The sequence below is a fragment of the Anguilla rostrata genome, chromosome 18, assembly GCF_018555375.3.
Source record: "Anguilla rostrata isolate EN2019 chromosome 18, ASM1855537v3, whole genome shotgun sequence".
NCBI lineage: Eukaryota > Metazoa > Chordata > Actinopteri > Anguilliformes > Anguillidae > Anguilla > Anguilla rostrata.
Genome location: NC_057950.1, coordinates 27,666,959 through 27,680,496, shown reverse-complemented (window position 1 = coordinate 27,680,496; position 13,538 = coordinate 27,666,959). Strand labels below are relative to the sequence as shown.

Genomic DNA, 13,538 nt, shown 5'->3' with positions numbered 1-13,538 from the left:
CACTCCCACATAGCCTATCTGTGTTTTCCTACCACCTATAAACATCGATTTAACCCACAGTGCCCCAACCTTAATATATATATATATATATATATTTTTTTTTTTTACTGTTTTGATCCTTTCTTCCGACATAAAGATGTACAAACAACATCTAGTTAACTGCTTCCGGTGATCTTTCGCACGCGCAGTTTTAGAAAGGCGAAATAATACTTTAATGTCCGTCAGTAATTCTAAGGACTGAGCAACAATCTTGGCGCCTTAACCCAGTAATGTTCTTAGATTGATACTTTACCATAATTAATATAATAAGTGGTACACAGAAGAATTTTCCCTCGTTGCAGTATTGCCTTAATCGGGTTCAGCTCGGATTATTAGTGCGAATTTGAAGGGAACCGAGAGCTGTTTTTCTGCGTTTAAGTGGTGATTAATGGCAGGTGCGCAGACAACAGGCGACCCTGTTGCGAGTGCGTTTTTTGTCCACAAGAGGGAGGAAAATCTATTGACTAGTACCCTGCAATAACTCAGCCAGTGCATTCCTGCATGAGCTTTTCTGAAATACAAAAAACAAAGCAAAATACATAAACTTAGTTTCCTAAAATTGGGCGCAGGATTAAAATTGGTGTATCAATCCAGTAATGTTTTCTCAGATTCATACCTTTCCACAATTAAGACAATTAAAAAGCTGTTTACATAAGAACTTCCCTAGTTGGAGTATTGCCTTAATCGGGTTCAACTCTGATTTTAGTGTGCATGTATAGCCGAGATCTTTTTCTGCGCTTAAATGGTGATTAATGGCAGGTGAGCGGATGAGAGGCTACTCTGTTGCGAGTGCGTTATTTATTTATTTATTTATTTATTATGAATTTAAACTGATATTTGAAAAAAATAGAGCTGACAAACGCTTTCAAGATCAATAGCTCCTAGATAATAGGGCCCAGGACCATCAAACCACTTCTGAAGTGTTCACAGACAGCGGCCACGAGACGCAGAGCCTATGCATTGGGCATTATTACATCGTGCAATTTTACACAAATATTTCCGATTGTGAATTTAAGCTGACATTTGGAAAAAAAATACAGCCGGCAAACGCTTTCAAAGTTCAATAGCTCCCAGACAATAGGGCCTAGGACCTTCAAACCACTTTTAAATTGTTCGCAAACAATGGCCACAGTATTTCAATTCATTTTTAAAGAAGCACTCTTAACTGACTTGACTGAAGTAGCCCTAGGTAGCTTCAATGATGAAGGAGCATAAAGTAAGTTATCAACGTGCACTTGTACGTCCGTTTAATGAAGATACAGCACTCATGTGGTCAAGTTGTTGTAGTGTGAAACTGCAAATAATTCAAAAGTGACTATGAAATAATGTAAACAAATATTATGAAATACAATGAAGTATGAGCTGAAATAATTCCTAAAAACATTGATGAATTTATCTACTCACAAACAAAGCTTCTCCAAGGATCACACAGGCAGATGGAACAAGATTAAAGGAGGTCTTGAATCAGGCTGTTCTTTAGCTTGTTTAACAGTGAAAATTCTTCTTCTTTGGTGTTTTACAGCAGTTGGCATCCTTTTTAGTTGCATTACCGCCTCCTTCTGGATCAAACAGGGAAAGAGGGAAAATGGCTGCTCTTATAATGTGACTAGCAATCAATGTGACTTTAAACAACCAATGAGAATGCAAACATCTGAAATAACAGGAATAAGTGACATTCACATAATGGCCTATAGAAGGTGCTAGAAACGCTTAAACAGAGTGAATGCAAGTAACATTACACAAACAATAGCCACAGGATGCACAGCCTATGTTTTGTGAATTTGTACCTCATGCAATTTTATATGAATATTTCCAATTATGAATTTGAACTGATATTTGAAAAAAATACAGATGACAAATGCTTTCAAGTACAATAGCTCCTAGAGAATAGGGCCTAGGACCATAAAACCACTTTTCAATTGTTCACAAACAATGGCCACAGGATGCAGAGCCATTGCTTTGTGTATTTTTACCTCATGAAATTTTAAATGAATATTTCCAATTAGGTATTTCAATTGATTATTGAAAAAAATACAGATGACAAATGCTTTCAAGTTCAAAAGCTCCTAAATAATAGGGCCTAGGACCATCAAACCACTTCTAAATTGTTCACAAACAATGGTCACAAGATGCTGAGCCTATGCTTTGTGCATTATTACCTCATGTAATTTTACACGAATATTTCCAATTATGAATTTAAACTGATATTTGAAAAAAATACAGCTGACAAATGCTTTCAATTCAATAGCTCCTATATAATAGGGCCTAGGACCATCAAACCACTTCTAAATTGTTCACAAACAATGGTCACAAGATGCTGAGCCTATGCTTTGTGCATTATTACCTCATGTAATTTTACACGAATATTTCCAATTATGAATTTAAACTGATATTTGAAAAAAATACAGCTGACAAATGCTTTCAATTCAATAGCTCCTATATAATAGGGCCTAGGACCATCAAACCACTTCTAAATTGTTCACAAACAATGGCCACAAGATGCAGAGCCTATGCTTTGTGCATTATTACCTCATGCAATTTTACACAAATATTTCCAATTATGACTTTAAACTGATATTTGAAAAAAATACAGCTGACAAATGCTTTCAAGTTCAATAGCTCCTAGATAATAGGGCCTTGGAAAATCAAACCATTTCTAAATTGTTCATGTATATATTTATTGATTATTTTATTTATACATTTTTATATTCCCACATAATTTATTTTTTTATTTATTTATCACTGTTAGGACTATTGGTGTTCCATACAGTTAAGCCCAACCGACCCTAGACCCAAGAAACCCCACTCTCCATCTCAAAAGCTGAGAACTAAAACTCGTGGGAAAATAAGAGTGAACATTGGTCTGGCCTTTGGTTGGTGAAGAGAGCTGAGGACATAAGACTCATCGCTCCACATTTCGGATGCTATGATAGCCAGCTTACACTTTGTTCAGCACTGTACCCCCACTGTGTACAAAGGCACAGGTTGTGAGAGAACCTGGCGACCACTGGCGGGTGCTGAGTTTGGATCAAGAGCAACCTGCGAGGCAGTGTCATTCTTGGGTTGGGATTGCAGTTCTCCCTTGTGGACACTAGATGGGGTTTCAAATGAACTATTGCTCCTTTAGATGATCATGTCTCAAAATTTCCACAGTAAATCAGCTTCATATTTGGTATTCATGTGGGCTTGGTCTGTAGTATTGCTAATCACCAGTCAGTTGAATGTTTGGACTAATTCTAGAAACATTTTGTGTAATGGGCTCTCAAACATAGTGTTACCATATAAACCCATATACAGTTATAATGACCTTAAATATAGTTTCGCCATACAGTTATAATGAAATTCAATGGTCACATCTCCAAAATGTTACAGCAAATCATATTTTGGTAAACATATATTTTGGCATCACATATAAAAATATATTTAAAGTGAGGGCTAACTATGGAAGTATCCTGTGTAATGGAATCTCAAAGATAGTGTTGTTATATATGCCCATACAGGTATAATGACATTAAATTGCCATATCTGCAAAATGTTACAGTTAAACATATTCAAATTTGTTATGTGTGCATTTTTTGCTTTCATTTTGCTCTCAGACTTAGTTTTGCATTATATCTCTATCGACAGTTATAATGACATTAAATGGCCATTTCTGCTTGGCCTAAAGATGGAAGTGCACATTATAAAGGGCTTCAATTTTTCACCATCCAGGCTTTGGTTCTTAATAATTGGACAAACTACGTGATGATGTTCGGATAGAATCCGTAAAATTCTCTGGCAGTTCAGGATCAGAGTTGCCTGCCTTTGCCAACGAGTACAACAGTATATACACACCTGAATTGAAGTCCTGCCAGTGTGGGTGCTTTAAATGGTGCACTGTGGTGCACAGAGTGTGAAGATTAATGAAAGCAGGCCTACAGGAAGGGACCATAAAAAATAGCACAACAATGAGCAAACATTTGAGTGTGCGTGTGAAATTTCCTCAGTTAAATGACTTGCTTAAATAAGCCCTTCCTGTCTGCTTCAGAAAGATATACATATCTTAAAATAGTTTATGTACACAGCAAAATAACTCTATCCTCCACCAAATGTGCAGCTTTTACTGTATGATTGATTTTTTTGCATTAATGTCCCATTACGATAAATGAAACGACTAAAAAACAGACTCATTTTAGGTATAGTATATGACTGTTTCAATAGTTATATGCCAGTAATTGTTGAGTATTGTGTCAATTTTTCATTTTTTTTTTTGTTTGGAGGACATATAGTATTACTAAGAAAAGTGTGTACTGCAAAGTGTATTCATTGGAAAAGTGCGTACTTCTAAGTGTGTACATGTGATAACATTACATTACATTACAGTACAGGCATTTGGCAGACGCTCTTATCCAGAGCAACGTACAACAAAGTGTATAACCATAACCAGGAACAAGTATGACGAAAACCCTAGAGAGACGTACCGGGTCCAAGTGCAGGGAACAACCGCATAGTTCAACTTGGACCCTGAAGGTTAAACTGTAAAAATACAAGCAGTAGTTAAGACAGGTGCATTAACTAAGTCACCTACAAAACAGCTACCTAGTTACAACCCTAAGCTTACAGTCATTTACAGGGAGGTAGGGAGGGATGGGGAGAGGTGCAGCCTGAAGAGGTGAGTCTTCAGTCGTCGCTTGAAGTGGGTCAGTGTCTCAGCTGTTCTGACCTCCACGGGGAGGTCATTCCACCATCGTGGGGCCAGAACAGACAGGAGACGTGTTCGGGAAGCGCAGGTGCGAAGAGGGGGAGGTGCCAGGCGTCCTGAGGTAGCAGAACGGAGGGGTCTGGCAGGCATGTAGGGTTTGAATATCTTGTGGAGGTATGCTGGGGCTGATCCCTTGACTGCCTGGTATGCTAGGACCAATGTTTTAAATTTGATGCGAGCTATAACAGGCAGCCAGTGGAGGGTAGTGACGTGGGAGTGTCTGGGGAGGTTGAAGACCACATTACAAAGCCGTTACTTTTGGCTGCACACTACGTGTGGATTTATTTAGCTTGAACCAGACATTCTTTCCAGTCAGACTTCCTTCATTTGAATACAAGTAAAACACTTTTAGCACTACACTGACAATAGACATTGCCTCACTCTTGAGTACAGGCTTGTTGTGGGTAGTTCTAACTTTTTTTTATATGTTATGCAGTTCCTGTATGTGGCTCAGTATTATGCGATAACTAGAATTGGATACAATTCTGAAGAAAAAGGTCATGAGGAAGTTAATATGTGGACAGGAATGTGGTTTAATTTAGAAACCGGACTGGAAAGAAATACTCTTGTTGTGTAGCTGACTTGTATTTTTTATTTGAGTCATGTATTGTGTATATATGGAGACAATTTATAAAAAGTGCTGTAAAATGAAACCTAAATATATAAGAAATACCCTTAAATAAAGGCTGATAGTGTGAACTTTAACCACATGTGAATTATTTGATTATAAATCTAAAATTGTGGAATGCAGACCCAAATTAATTAAAAAACGTCTTTGTCCCAATATATATTTATATACAAAATGACAGTCACAGTATTTCTCTCTCAATATTTCTAATGATAAGTAATGTTGGAATAACAGATTAATTAAGGTAAATGCAGTAATGAGCAGTCAGTTGCCTATCTAGCTGTGCCTCAGTCCTTGCGTTCACGACATCTAAAAAAGGAAGTTTCCTTCCTCGGCTGTGTGTCAGAGAACAGTGGGTGGACTGACCAAAAGAGTGGTTAATGGGCGGGACATTGAGAAGTAACCAACAGCCAGTCAGAGGAGGCTGGGCTGGCTGACAGAGCTGCAGTGAACCCACCCGCACATTCCTCATTCTGAAGAGGTGCTCAGGACTAGCAGACGCATGGAGCCTAAGCAGATCAGAGAGGGCTACCTGGTCAAAAAGGTGAGGCTTGGGGAGATGATGTTCCTGTTAGCTTGCGATGGAACCATTCTCCGGGGCCAAATTAGAGATAAACTTTTTAAAAAGTTTTTAACAAAGATAACTTTTCATGACTACCCTGGAGATTCAATTGTCCGATTATATAATTTATTTTTAGTCCAACGTAAGTGAAAGTTGACTAATCTCTGAACACATATTAACAGTTTTGAGATTTATTCAATTCGATCACATTACATTTTACTTTGCGTTGGATGCAAATTTATTGCAATGTAGAAAGCATTTAGGTCATACTAGTATATATACTAGTATGTGTGTGTGTTCTTACCTAAATGTATTGGTAATTATTTAATATTTTGAGCACTTTTTTCTAAAGAGTATGCATGTCTTCATTTGTACCCCAGTATTTCTGTATTTGAATGCTTTTGGGCTTTTGCCCATTATTCTTAATTATGTTTTTATTAGGGGCATGGGCAAGAGTTTGAGCTCAATGTTTTCACGTGTTCATTGTATTTATGATAAAACACAAGCCAGTTTATGTCCATAGTTGCAGTATGACAGTGATAGTACAGAGCTGAAAAAAGACATACCTGGTTTGAATTCTTCTCTGAAATGTGTATTTTTTTAGTTAAAAAGTTGTCGGTGTGCTTATCCTCTGCATTCCAACTGAAGCACACTAAACAGAACAAAATAACAGTTTTGAATAAATGTCCAGCTGTTTGATTAGTAGAATTGCAGTTCACTTAATACTAGCCACTGTAAACAAAACGGTAAACAGCAGCATCTGTATTTTCCTTCTGATATGAAATTAGCATTAGGAGTACTGTGAGGTCTAGATCTGCATTCACTTCAGCCAAAATGTACCGCTCACACTGGGGCCTTCGGCAGTCTCTGCATTACTCATTATTGGATGTTTGATGTGTCAGATGGAGTCATGTATTGCTGACATTTAGTAAGCCACTGAAGGAAAACCAACACGCAGCACTGTTCTGTGGCATTGTGACTATCGCTGCTTGTTTTAACACTGCAACATTCGGCTAACATGCTACTTTAGTGTACCTCAGATAGTCATTTTTGACAGGCTTATGTTCATAAATGACTAATGGTTTAGGCCGCTCATATTTCAACCCACAGTGTATGGGTCCAGCCTGTGCTTATGGTGACAGCCATTAGTAACTGAACCACTCTTAACTTCCAGAACATAGACCTAACCTTTCTCTCCACCAATCCGATTAATGTGTATTTAAATTCAATGTGGATTTAAATTCTGATCAGGGAGAGTAAACTGAAAAGGATGAGTCTCTAAAAATGAAAAAGAAAATAAATAAATAAATAAAACAAGCCAATCCAACCACTAGTAGTCAGTGTCTAATTCAACAGCACAACCTCTGAATAGAATGTGGATTGTTGACTGAACTAAGCTTCCCTTTATGAAAATAATCAAGAAAAAAAATGCAATATGTTCACTTTCATTTCTATAAACATCACATAGATGTTTATAGAATTGCTGTCACTGCACATTGTTAAAATCAGGCCCTGAATAGCAAATAGTAGCATAGATAACAAAAATGAGGAAGGCAATTTAGCATATTCTGCATTAACAGTTTTTTCCGAAGTGTAAAAAAGGGCATGAGCATGTTCCTGTCTTTGCTTGTGTCAATACCCGCCTTCCCCGCCCCCCCCCCCCCCCAACTCTGTAGGGGACAGTGTTGAACTCATGGAAGGTTGTGTGGGTGGTACTGTCGGACGATGGGGTGGAGTTCTATAAGAAGAAGACAGACAGCAGTCCTAAAGGAATGATTCCACTGAAGGGAACCACTCTCACCAGCCCCTGCCAAGACTTCAGCAAGAGAACGGTGAGAAAAAATTAGCATTGCATTGTGACTACCTCCAACAGAACCCCTGGAAATGGTACAGTGGTCAGCCAAGTCACTGGCAATGTAATGTTCTAGTCTACCCTTTAAACTCTCTACAGCTGGTTTTCAAGCTCACTACCGCAAAGAACCAGGACCATTACTTCCAGGCCACTCACTTGGAGAACAAAGAAGTCTGGATCAAAGACATCAAAAGCGCCATCACATGTCTGCAAGGGGGCAAGAAGTTTGCCAGGAAGTCCACTCGGCGGTCTATCCGCTTGCCAAGCACTGTCAATCTGAGGTACGGTCCTGCGAGCCTTTTCCAGGAAAACAGAGCGGAGAACCAGTTTTGACATGTGACGATATTGCTTGCTTGACAGCTGTAATTTATTGTATGCCCTAGTGGAGCATTGTGGTGAGATATATATGCTCACTGTAAGAGAGGAAATGTGGAAACAGAGATGCACTTTCTCCTACATTTTGGAAAATATTCAGAAATTTGGACGCATTACTTCAACAAATGGTCGGTAATTATAAAATGACTCTGTCCCCAAAATGAGACGGAACTACAATTCCTACTAGGAGAAGGGCTAACAGCTCCAAAAAAGCAAAGTACATCTTTGCCTGTCATGAACGAAGGGATACTGGTTGACCACCAAAAATATGTCAATTAATTTATTTGTTATTATTTCACTTTGTTTCTGCATTATGAGGGGTCTAAGCAGCAAAGCTACTGGAGCCCAGACCTGGATCAAATACGTATTTGTTTTGGATTCAAATACTTTTCTGTGCTCTATTGATCTTGCCTTGTGTAATTGACATTACAGGAGCCTGCCAATATGACCAGAGGCCGGGGTTTGCACTTTTTGAGAGTATTTTATTGGTTACAATACACCAGACAAGATCAGTAAAGCATAGAAAAGTATTTGAATCCAAAGCAAATACGTATTTTATCCAGGTCTGCTGAAGCCCTATTGTTTTTGTTCAGTTTTTTTTTTCTTCCCTAAAATGGAATGAGCAGTAAAAGCCATAAATCATACAGCTGCAGTACGTATGAATTGAATTGAGAGAGAGAGGGCGCAAGAGAGAGATCGAGAGAGAGCGATGCACAGACCATAATGCCCTGTTGTTGTTTATTAACTGTCAGTGAGCTGTACGTCTTGATGAAAGACCAGAACACAGGAGTGAAGGAACTGACAGTGGAGAAGGACAAGAAAACATTCACCCACTGTTTCACAGGTACAGTGTGATAAAGAGAGAGACAGGGCTAATGTGTGGTTGCGATAGAGTTTGTGTATTCCTCCCATTGGTTAGTATGGAATCCTGTCATTGGCTGTGCATAACTGGCCATAGCGCCCCCTGTGGAGGGACAGATTTGATTGGAAATATTTCTGTATTTCTCTGTGTGCTTATATGAATGTCCTTCAGAGCTAACCTAATAAATTATTCTATGCAAACACATTTTATGTATTATTAAACCCTATCTTTTGCTCATGTAATTGGCTTCTTGCATTGTTGAACCGATGCATAATTCATATCAGTTTAACACAACTGTAACAACACGGTCAAGTGTGTTGTGCTCAGGTCAGTCATGGGGAGCCAGTAAAACCTGGGCGTGGCCCTTAATGGAAGTGCGTCTCATTCGGTTGTTTACCTGGTCACTGTTGTTGTCCTCTGGGCAGGCAGCACGGTGATCGACTGGCTGGTCTCAAACGAGCGGGTGAGGAACCGTGAGGAGGGGCTGATGCTGGCCACGGGGCTCCTGAACGAAGGCTTCCTCCAGCCGGCCGGCGAGCTGTCCAAGAGGGCGGCCGAGGGGGCGGCCGAGTCTGCCCTGCTGGACCAGCCGGACGCGCTCTACTACTTTGTGAGTGGGAACGCACCCTGCAAAAGCCACCGGGCCTTTTCTCAGGCCTGCGAAAGGTTCAGCTCAAGCCAGTGAGATCTTCGCTGCTATGCCCCGGCCTTCCTTTCTACCAGGACATATCAGCCATGACAAAAAATCTGACTGACTGTGTTCAACCTGTTTTGGGGGAGTGTTAAATAAATTTTGGGGGTGTGTTAAATCCGTTTTTTGGGGTGTGTTAAATTCGTTTTTGGGGGTGTGTTATATCCGTTTTGGGGTCTGTTAAATCTGTTTTTGGGGGCATGTTAAGTCCATTTTTGGGGGTGTGTTAAATCTGTTTTGCGGGTGTGTTAAACCTGTTTTTTGGGGTGTGTTAAATCCATTTTGGGGGCATGTTAAGTCCATTTTTGGGGGTGTGTTAAATCAGTTTTGGGGTGTGACATTTTTTTATGTGATGCAGGCGGACAGTGGCTTTTTCAGTGAAGGGTACTCCAGTGACGAGGATGTCATTGTGAAGGTCGAGTTCAGGGGTGCGATCATAAAACAAGGTTGCTTACTGAAACAGGTAAGGCTGCACCCCAAAAGTCCCCCAAAACTCTCCCAAAACTCTCCTGCTCCCGCCAAGAACTTAATCGTAATTTGTCTTAATTTATCTTAATTTACTAACCATTTAATCCTCATTTTGATTGTCCATGATACCTTTTCTTTCTAATGGTGAGCATTAAAAAGAGTCTAAATCAGGTCAGAGTACAGCTTTTGCTAATATTTGGATTTAGAAAGTCCTAAATATAGCCGTACAGTTGTAACTTCCGCTAATAGAGGAAGTGAAAATATCTCATTCAGTGACATTTGTGTGGGTAAATAAACTGTATCATTGTATCCACAGTCTGATCGTGTCTTAACCCTTGATCCATAATCACCAGTGTATTACGGGTTGTTCACCTATGCCCCAATTTTTAGTGGAAAAAAAAACAAAACTTTTTGCCATTTTAAAAGAAGCTCAGAGGCTAAGATGCATTTTGCTCTGCTTTGAAAGGGACATCGGAGAAAAAACTGGAAGGTGCGGAAATTCACCCTCAGAGATGACCCTGCCTACATGCACTACTACGATCCTGCCAAGGTCAGCTTTATACCTTTAAAATACCAACAGATTGTGCTCGTTTTAACCATTTGAGTTTGCAGAGGCACAAACTGTAGATTAAAAAAGTACTATGCTCTCTCTCTCTCTCCCCTCCCCCTCCCTCTCCCTCTCTCTCTCTCCATGTGTACCAGGGTGAGGACGAACCCCTGGGGTCCATTCACCTGAGAGCTTCAGTTGTGACTGCCGTGGAGTATGTCCCAGATGGTGAGTGAGTGACAGTTGAGGATACATCAGCTGGCCTTTACATGTCATGATATTCTGCTCTTTCATGCTTTCAAATGTGCATGTCAGAATATTTTGCTCTTACATGTGCTGCCTGTCACGACTTCATGCCCCTGCATTTGCGATTAGGATCCATTCATTTTTTTCATTTTTTTTTAGCTAAGAAGTACGACGTGGTTGGAAATCTGTTTGAGATCATCACGTCAGATGAAACCCACTATTTCCTGCAGGCAGCCACTGCAGATGAGCGTAAAGAGTGGATCAATGCCATTCAGACTGTGTCCAAGACTGGGAAATAGTCACTGCCCTGAAACTACTCTTCATCGACATGACTATCAATACATTAAGATACACTATGCGACCAAAAGCATCTGGACACCCCTTGGTCTGGGGCTGTTTTTCATGGTTTGGGCAAGGCCCCTTAGTTCCAGTGAAGGCAAATCTTAATGCTACAGCATACAATCACATTCTAGATGATTATGTTCTTCCCCAACAGTTTGGTAAGTCCCTTTCCTGTTTCAGCATGACAGTACTCCCGGGCACACAGTGAGGTCCATATAGAAATGGTTTTGTTGAGAACGGTGTGGAAGAACTTGAGTGGCCTGACCTCAACCCCAACCATCGATTGGGATCGATTGGAAAGCCAGCTATGAGCCTGGCCTAATAGCCCAAACAGTGCCCGTCCCCACTAAAGCTCTTCTGTCTGAATGGAAGTAAATCCCTGCAGCAATGCTCCAACATCTAGTATAAAGCCTTCACAGAAGAGTGGAGGTTGTTATAGCAGCAAAGGGTAGACCAACCCCATATTAATGCCCATAATTTTGGATGAGATGTTGGATGTCAGGTGTCCACATACTTCTGGCCATGTAGTGTACATAAATATTAATCATGAAGTGAAGTATAATGTCAATGTAATATACAGTATACACACACACAAACTTATATTTGATATTTGCACATTACAAATTATATCTGTCTGTACACAGATGTGCAGTGGCGGAAAGATGTTTCTGTACTGTTTGCTAAATATACTCATGAATAAAGTTGGATATCAGTATTAAAAGACACATGTTTCAACCATGAAAACAATTTGGAAGGAACTACATCTTTCTTGGGCGTGGTACTGTTGCATTTACTGCTGTAGAAGCGACTTACTCGGGCCTCTGGTGTGGTTAAAAGGCACAGAGGATATGTTCGGTAAGGTGTGAATGTGTTGTGGTTTTGTGTTTTCTTGTAAAAGACATGCAATGCACTAAATGTTATACTGGATGTATAATGCACTAACCATTCAATTGTCCATTACAGTGTGTGACACACATATAATGGCAAGATGGTTTGAATTAGGCCTAATACAAAATAATTTGTAAAACATCATTTTAAGTTACAGTACAACAGATAACATTCCCAGTTTATTTGCTTGCTCGAATGTAATTTATACCATTAGTTTGCTGCTTGGATACCAGGTATATACTGTAGCACAACAAAACCCTTTTATAAGTGTGAATGCTCCAGTGATTTCTTTCACTCTCTTAACTTTACACACATATTCATTTAAGGAAATATTAACAGCTCACATATGAATATATATATATATATATACATATACATATATATATATATATATACGTATCTTATGCATATTGAGAATCTTGTAGTACAACCAAAAAAAAAAGTGTGGTCTGACACACACACACACACACACACTCGTGTTCATGCCTGAGCATGCACAAGCACAAGTTCACAGACATCCACACATGCACACGTACATCCATCCATCCCCAGAGACATACATGAACATTAGTACATGCCTACCAACTGTTTTCAAGTTTCATTTTATATATTTTAAAGAATTGTCGCTTTGTACGAATTTAATGCTATTATCTTCCCACATATAAGAATATACAGAGAAAAACTTATGGATGCCCAATTCAATATATATCACATGCCTGTCTTCTTACTGTATATAGCATTGTTTGTAATTGGTCCCAGAGCTTGTAGGTTATCTGCAAATGGCAGTTCCTTTAAAACGGACATGATGGTTTTTGTGGGTTTCCTTAGTTAGATAGCATGCTCTGTTGCAATACTTGTTAATTGCCAGACTTTGACACATGTAAGCAAAAAGAGCAATCTAGTTAACAACAGACATGTACACATATTGCACACAAAGACATACAGAGACATACACAAAGCAGGGATAGTATCAAATAAGGGTGGAAAGTAGTTTACAAATACTATTATTATATATAATAGTATATAATATAATATTAGACTTACAAATAGTATAATAAGGGATCTTTAGCAGTGTTCTGCTGAGCTGGTCTCCACTCTCTGTAGTTCTCTTTAGACCTCTTGACACATCACAAACCACATTCATTGCAGTTTCAATATACGCTGGTGGCTTTTCACTAACAAACACTGTTCTCACACTCACATCAATTATATTTAATCAGAGAAATCTATTCTACGTATATCATGCTGTTTACGAACAAAAAAAAACGGTGTTTTTGTTTCTCATTGCAACATTAAA

General features: G+C 39.3%; 1 protein-coding gene across 1 annotated transcript; it reads left to right on the top strand.

The window, feature by feature from the left end:
* Positions 1–5,793: 5,793 nt before the first annotated feature.
* Positions 5,794–12,511, top strand: LOC135244665 (pleckstrin-like). Its single transcript, XM_064317133.1, has 9 exons — positions 5,794–5,952; positions 7,647–7,802; positions 7,922–8,103; positions 8,950–9,041; positions 9,485–9,669; positions 10,109–10,213; positions 10,685–10,768; positions 10,921–10,993; positions 11,171–12,511. The coding sequence occupies exons 1-9, from the start codon at positions 5,911–5,913 to the stop codon at positions 11,308–11,310; spliced, it is 1,059 nt and encodes a 352-aa protein (XP_064173203.1). The 5' UTR covers positions 5,794–5,910; the 3' UTR covers positions 11,311–12,511.
* The last annotated feature ends 1,027 nt before the right edge of the window (positions 12,512–13,538 follow it).

Coding starts and splice junctions, on each gene's coding strand:
- LOC135244665 (XM_064317133.1), top strand. CDS start 5,911: ATGGAGCCTAAGCAGATCAGAGAGGGCTACCTGGTCAAAAAG. Junction 9,670..10,108: donor CGGACGCGCTCTACTACTTT/GTGAGTGGGAAC, acceptor TATGTGATGCAG/GCGGACAGTGGCTTTTTCAG. Junction 10,214..10,684: donor AAGGTTGCTTACTGAAACAG/GTAAGGCTGCAC, acceptor CTGCTTTGAAAG/GGACATCGGAGAAAAAACTG.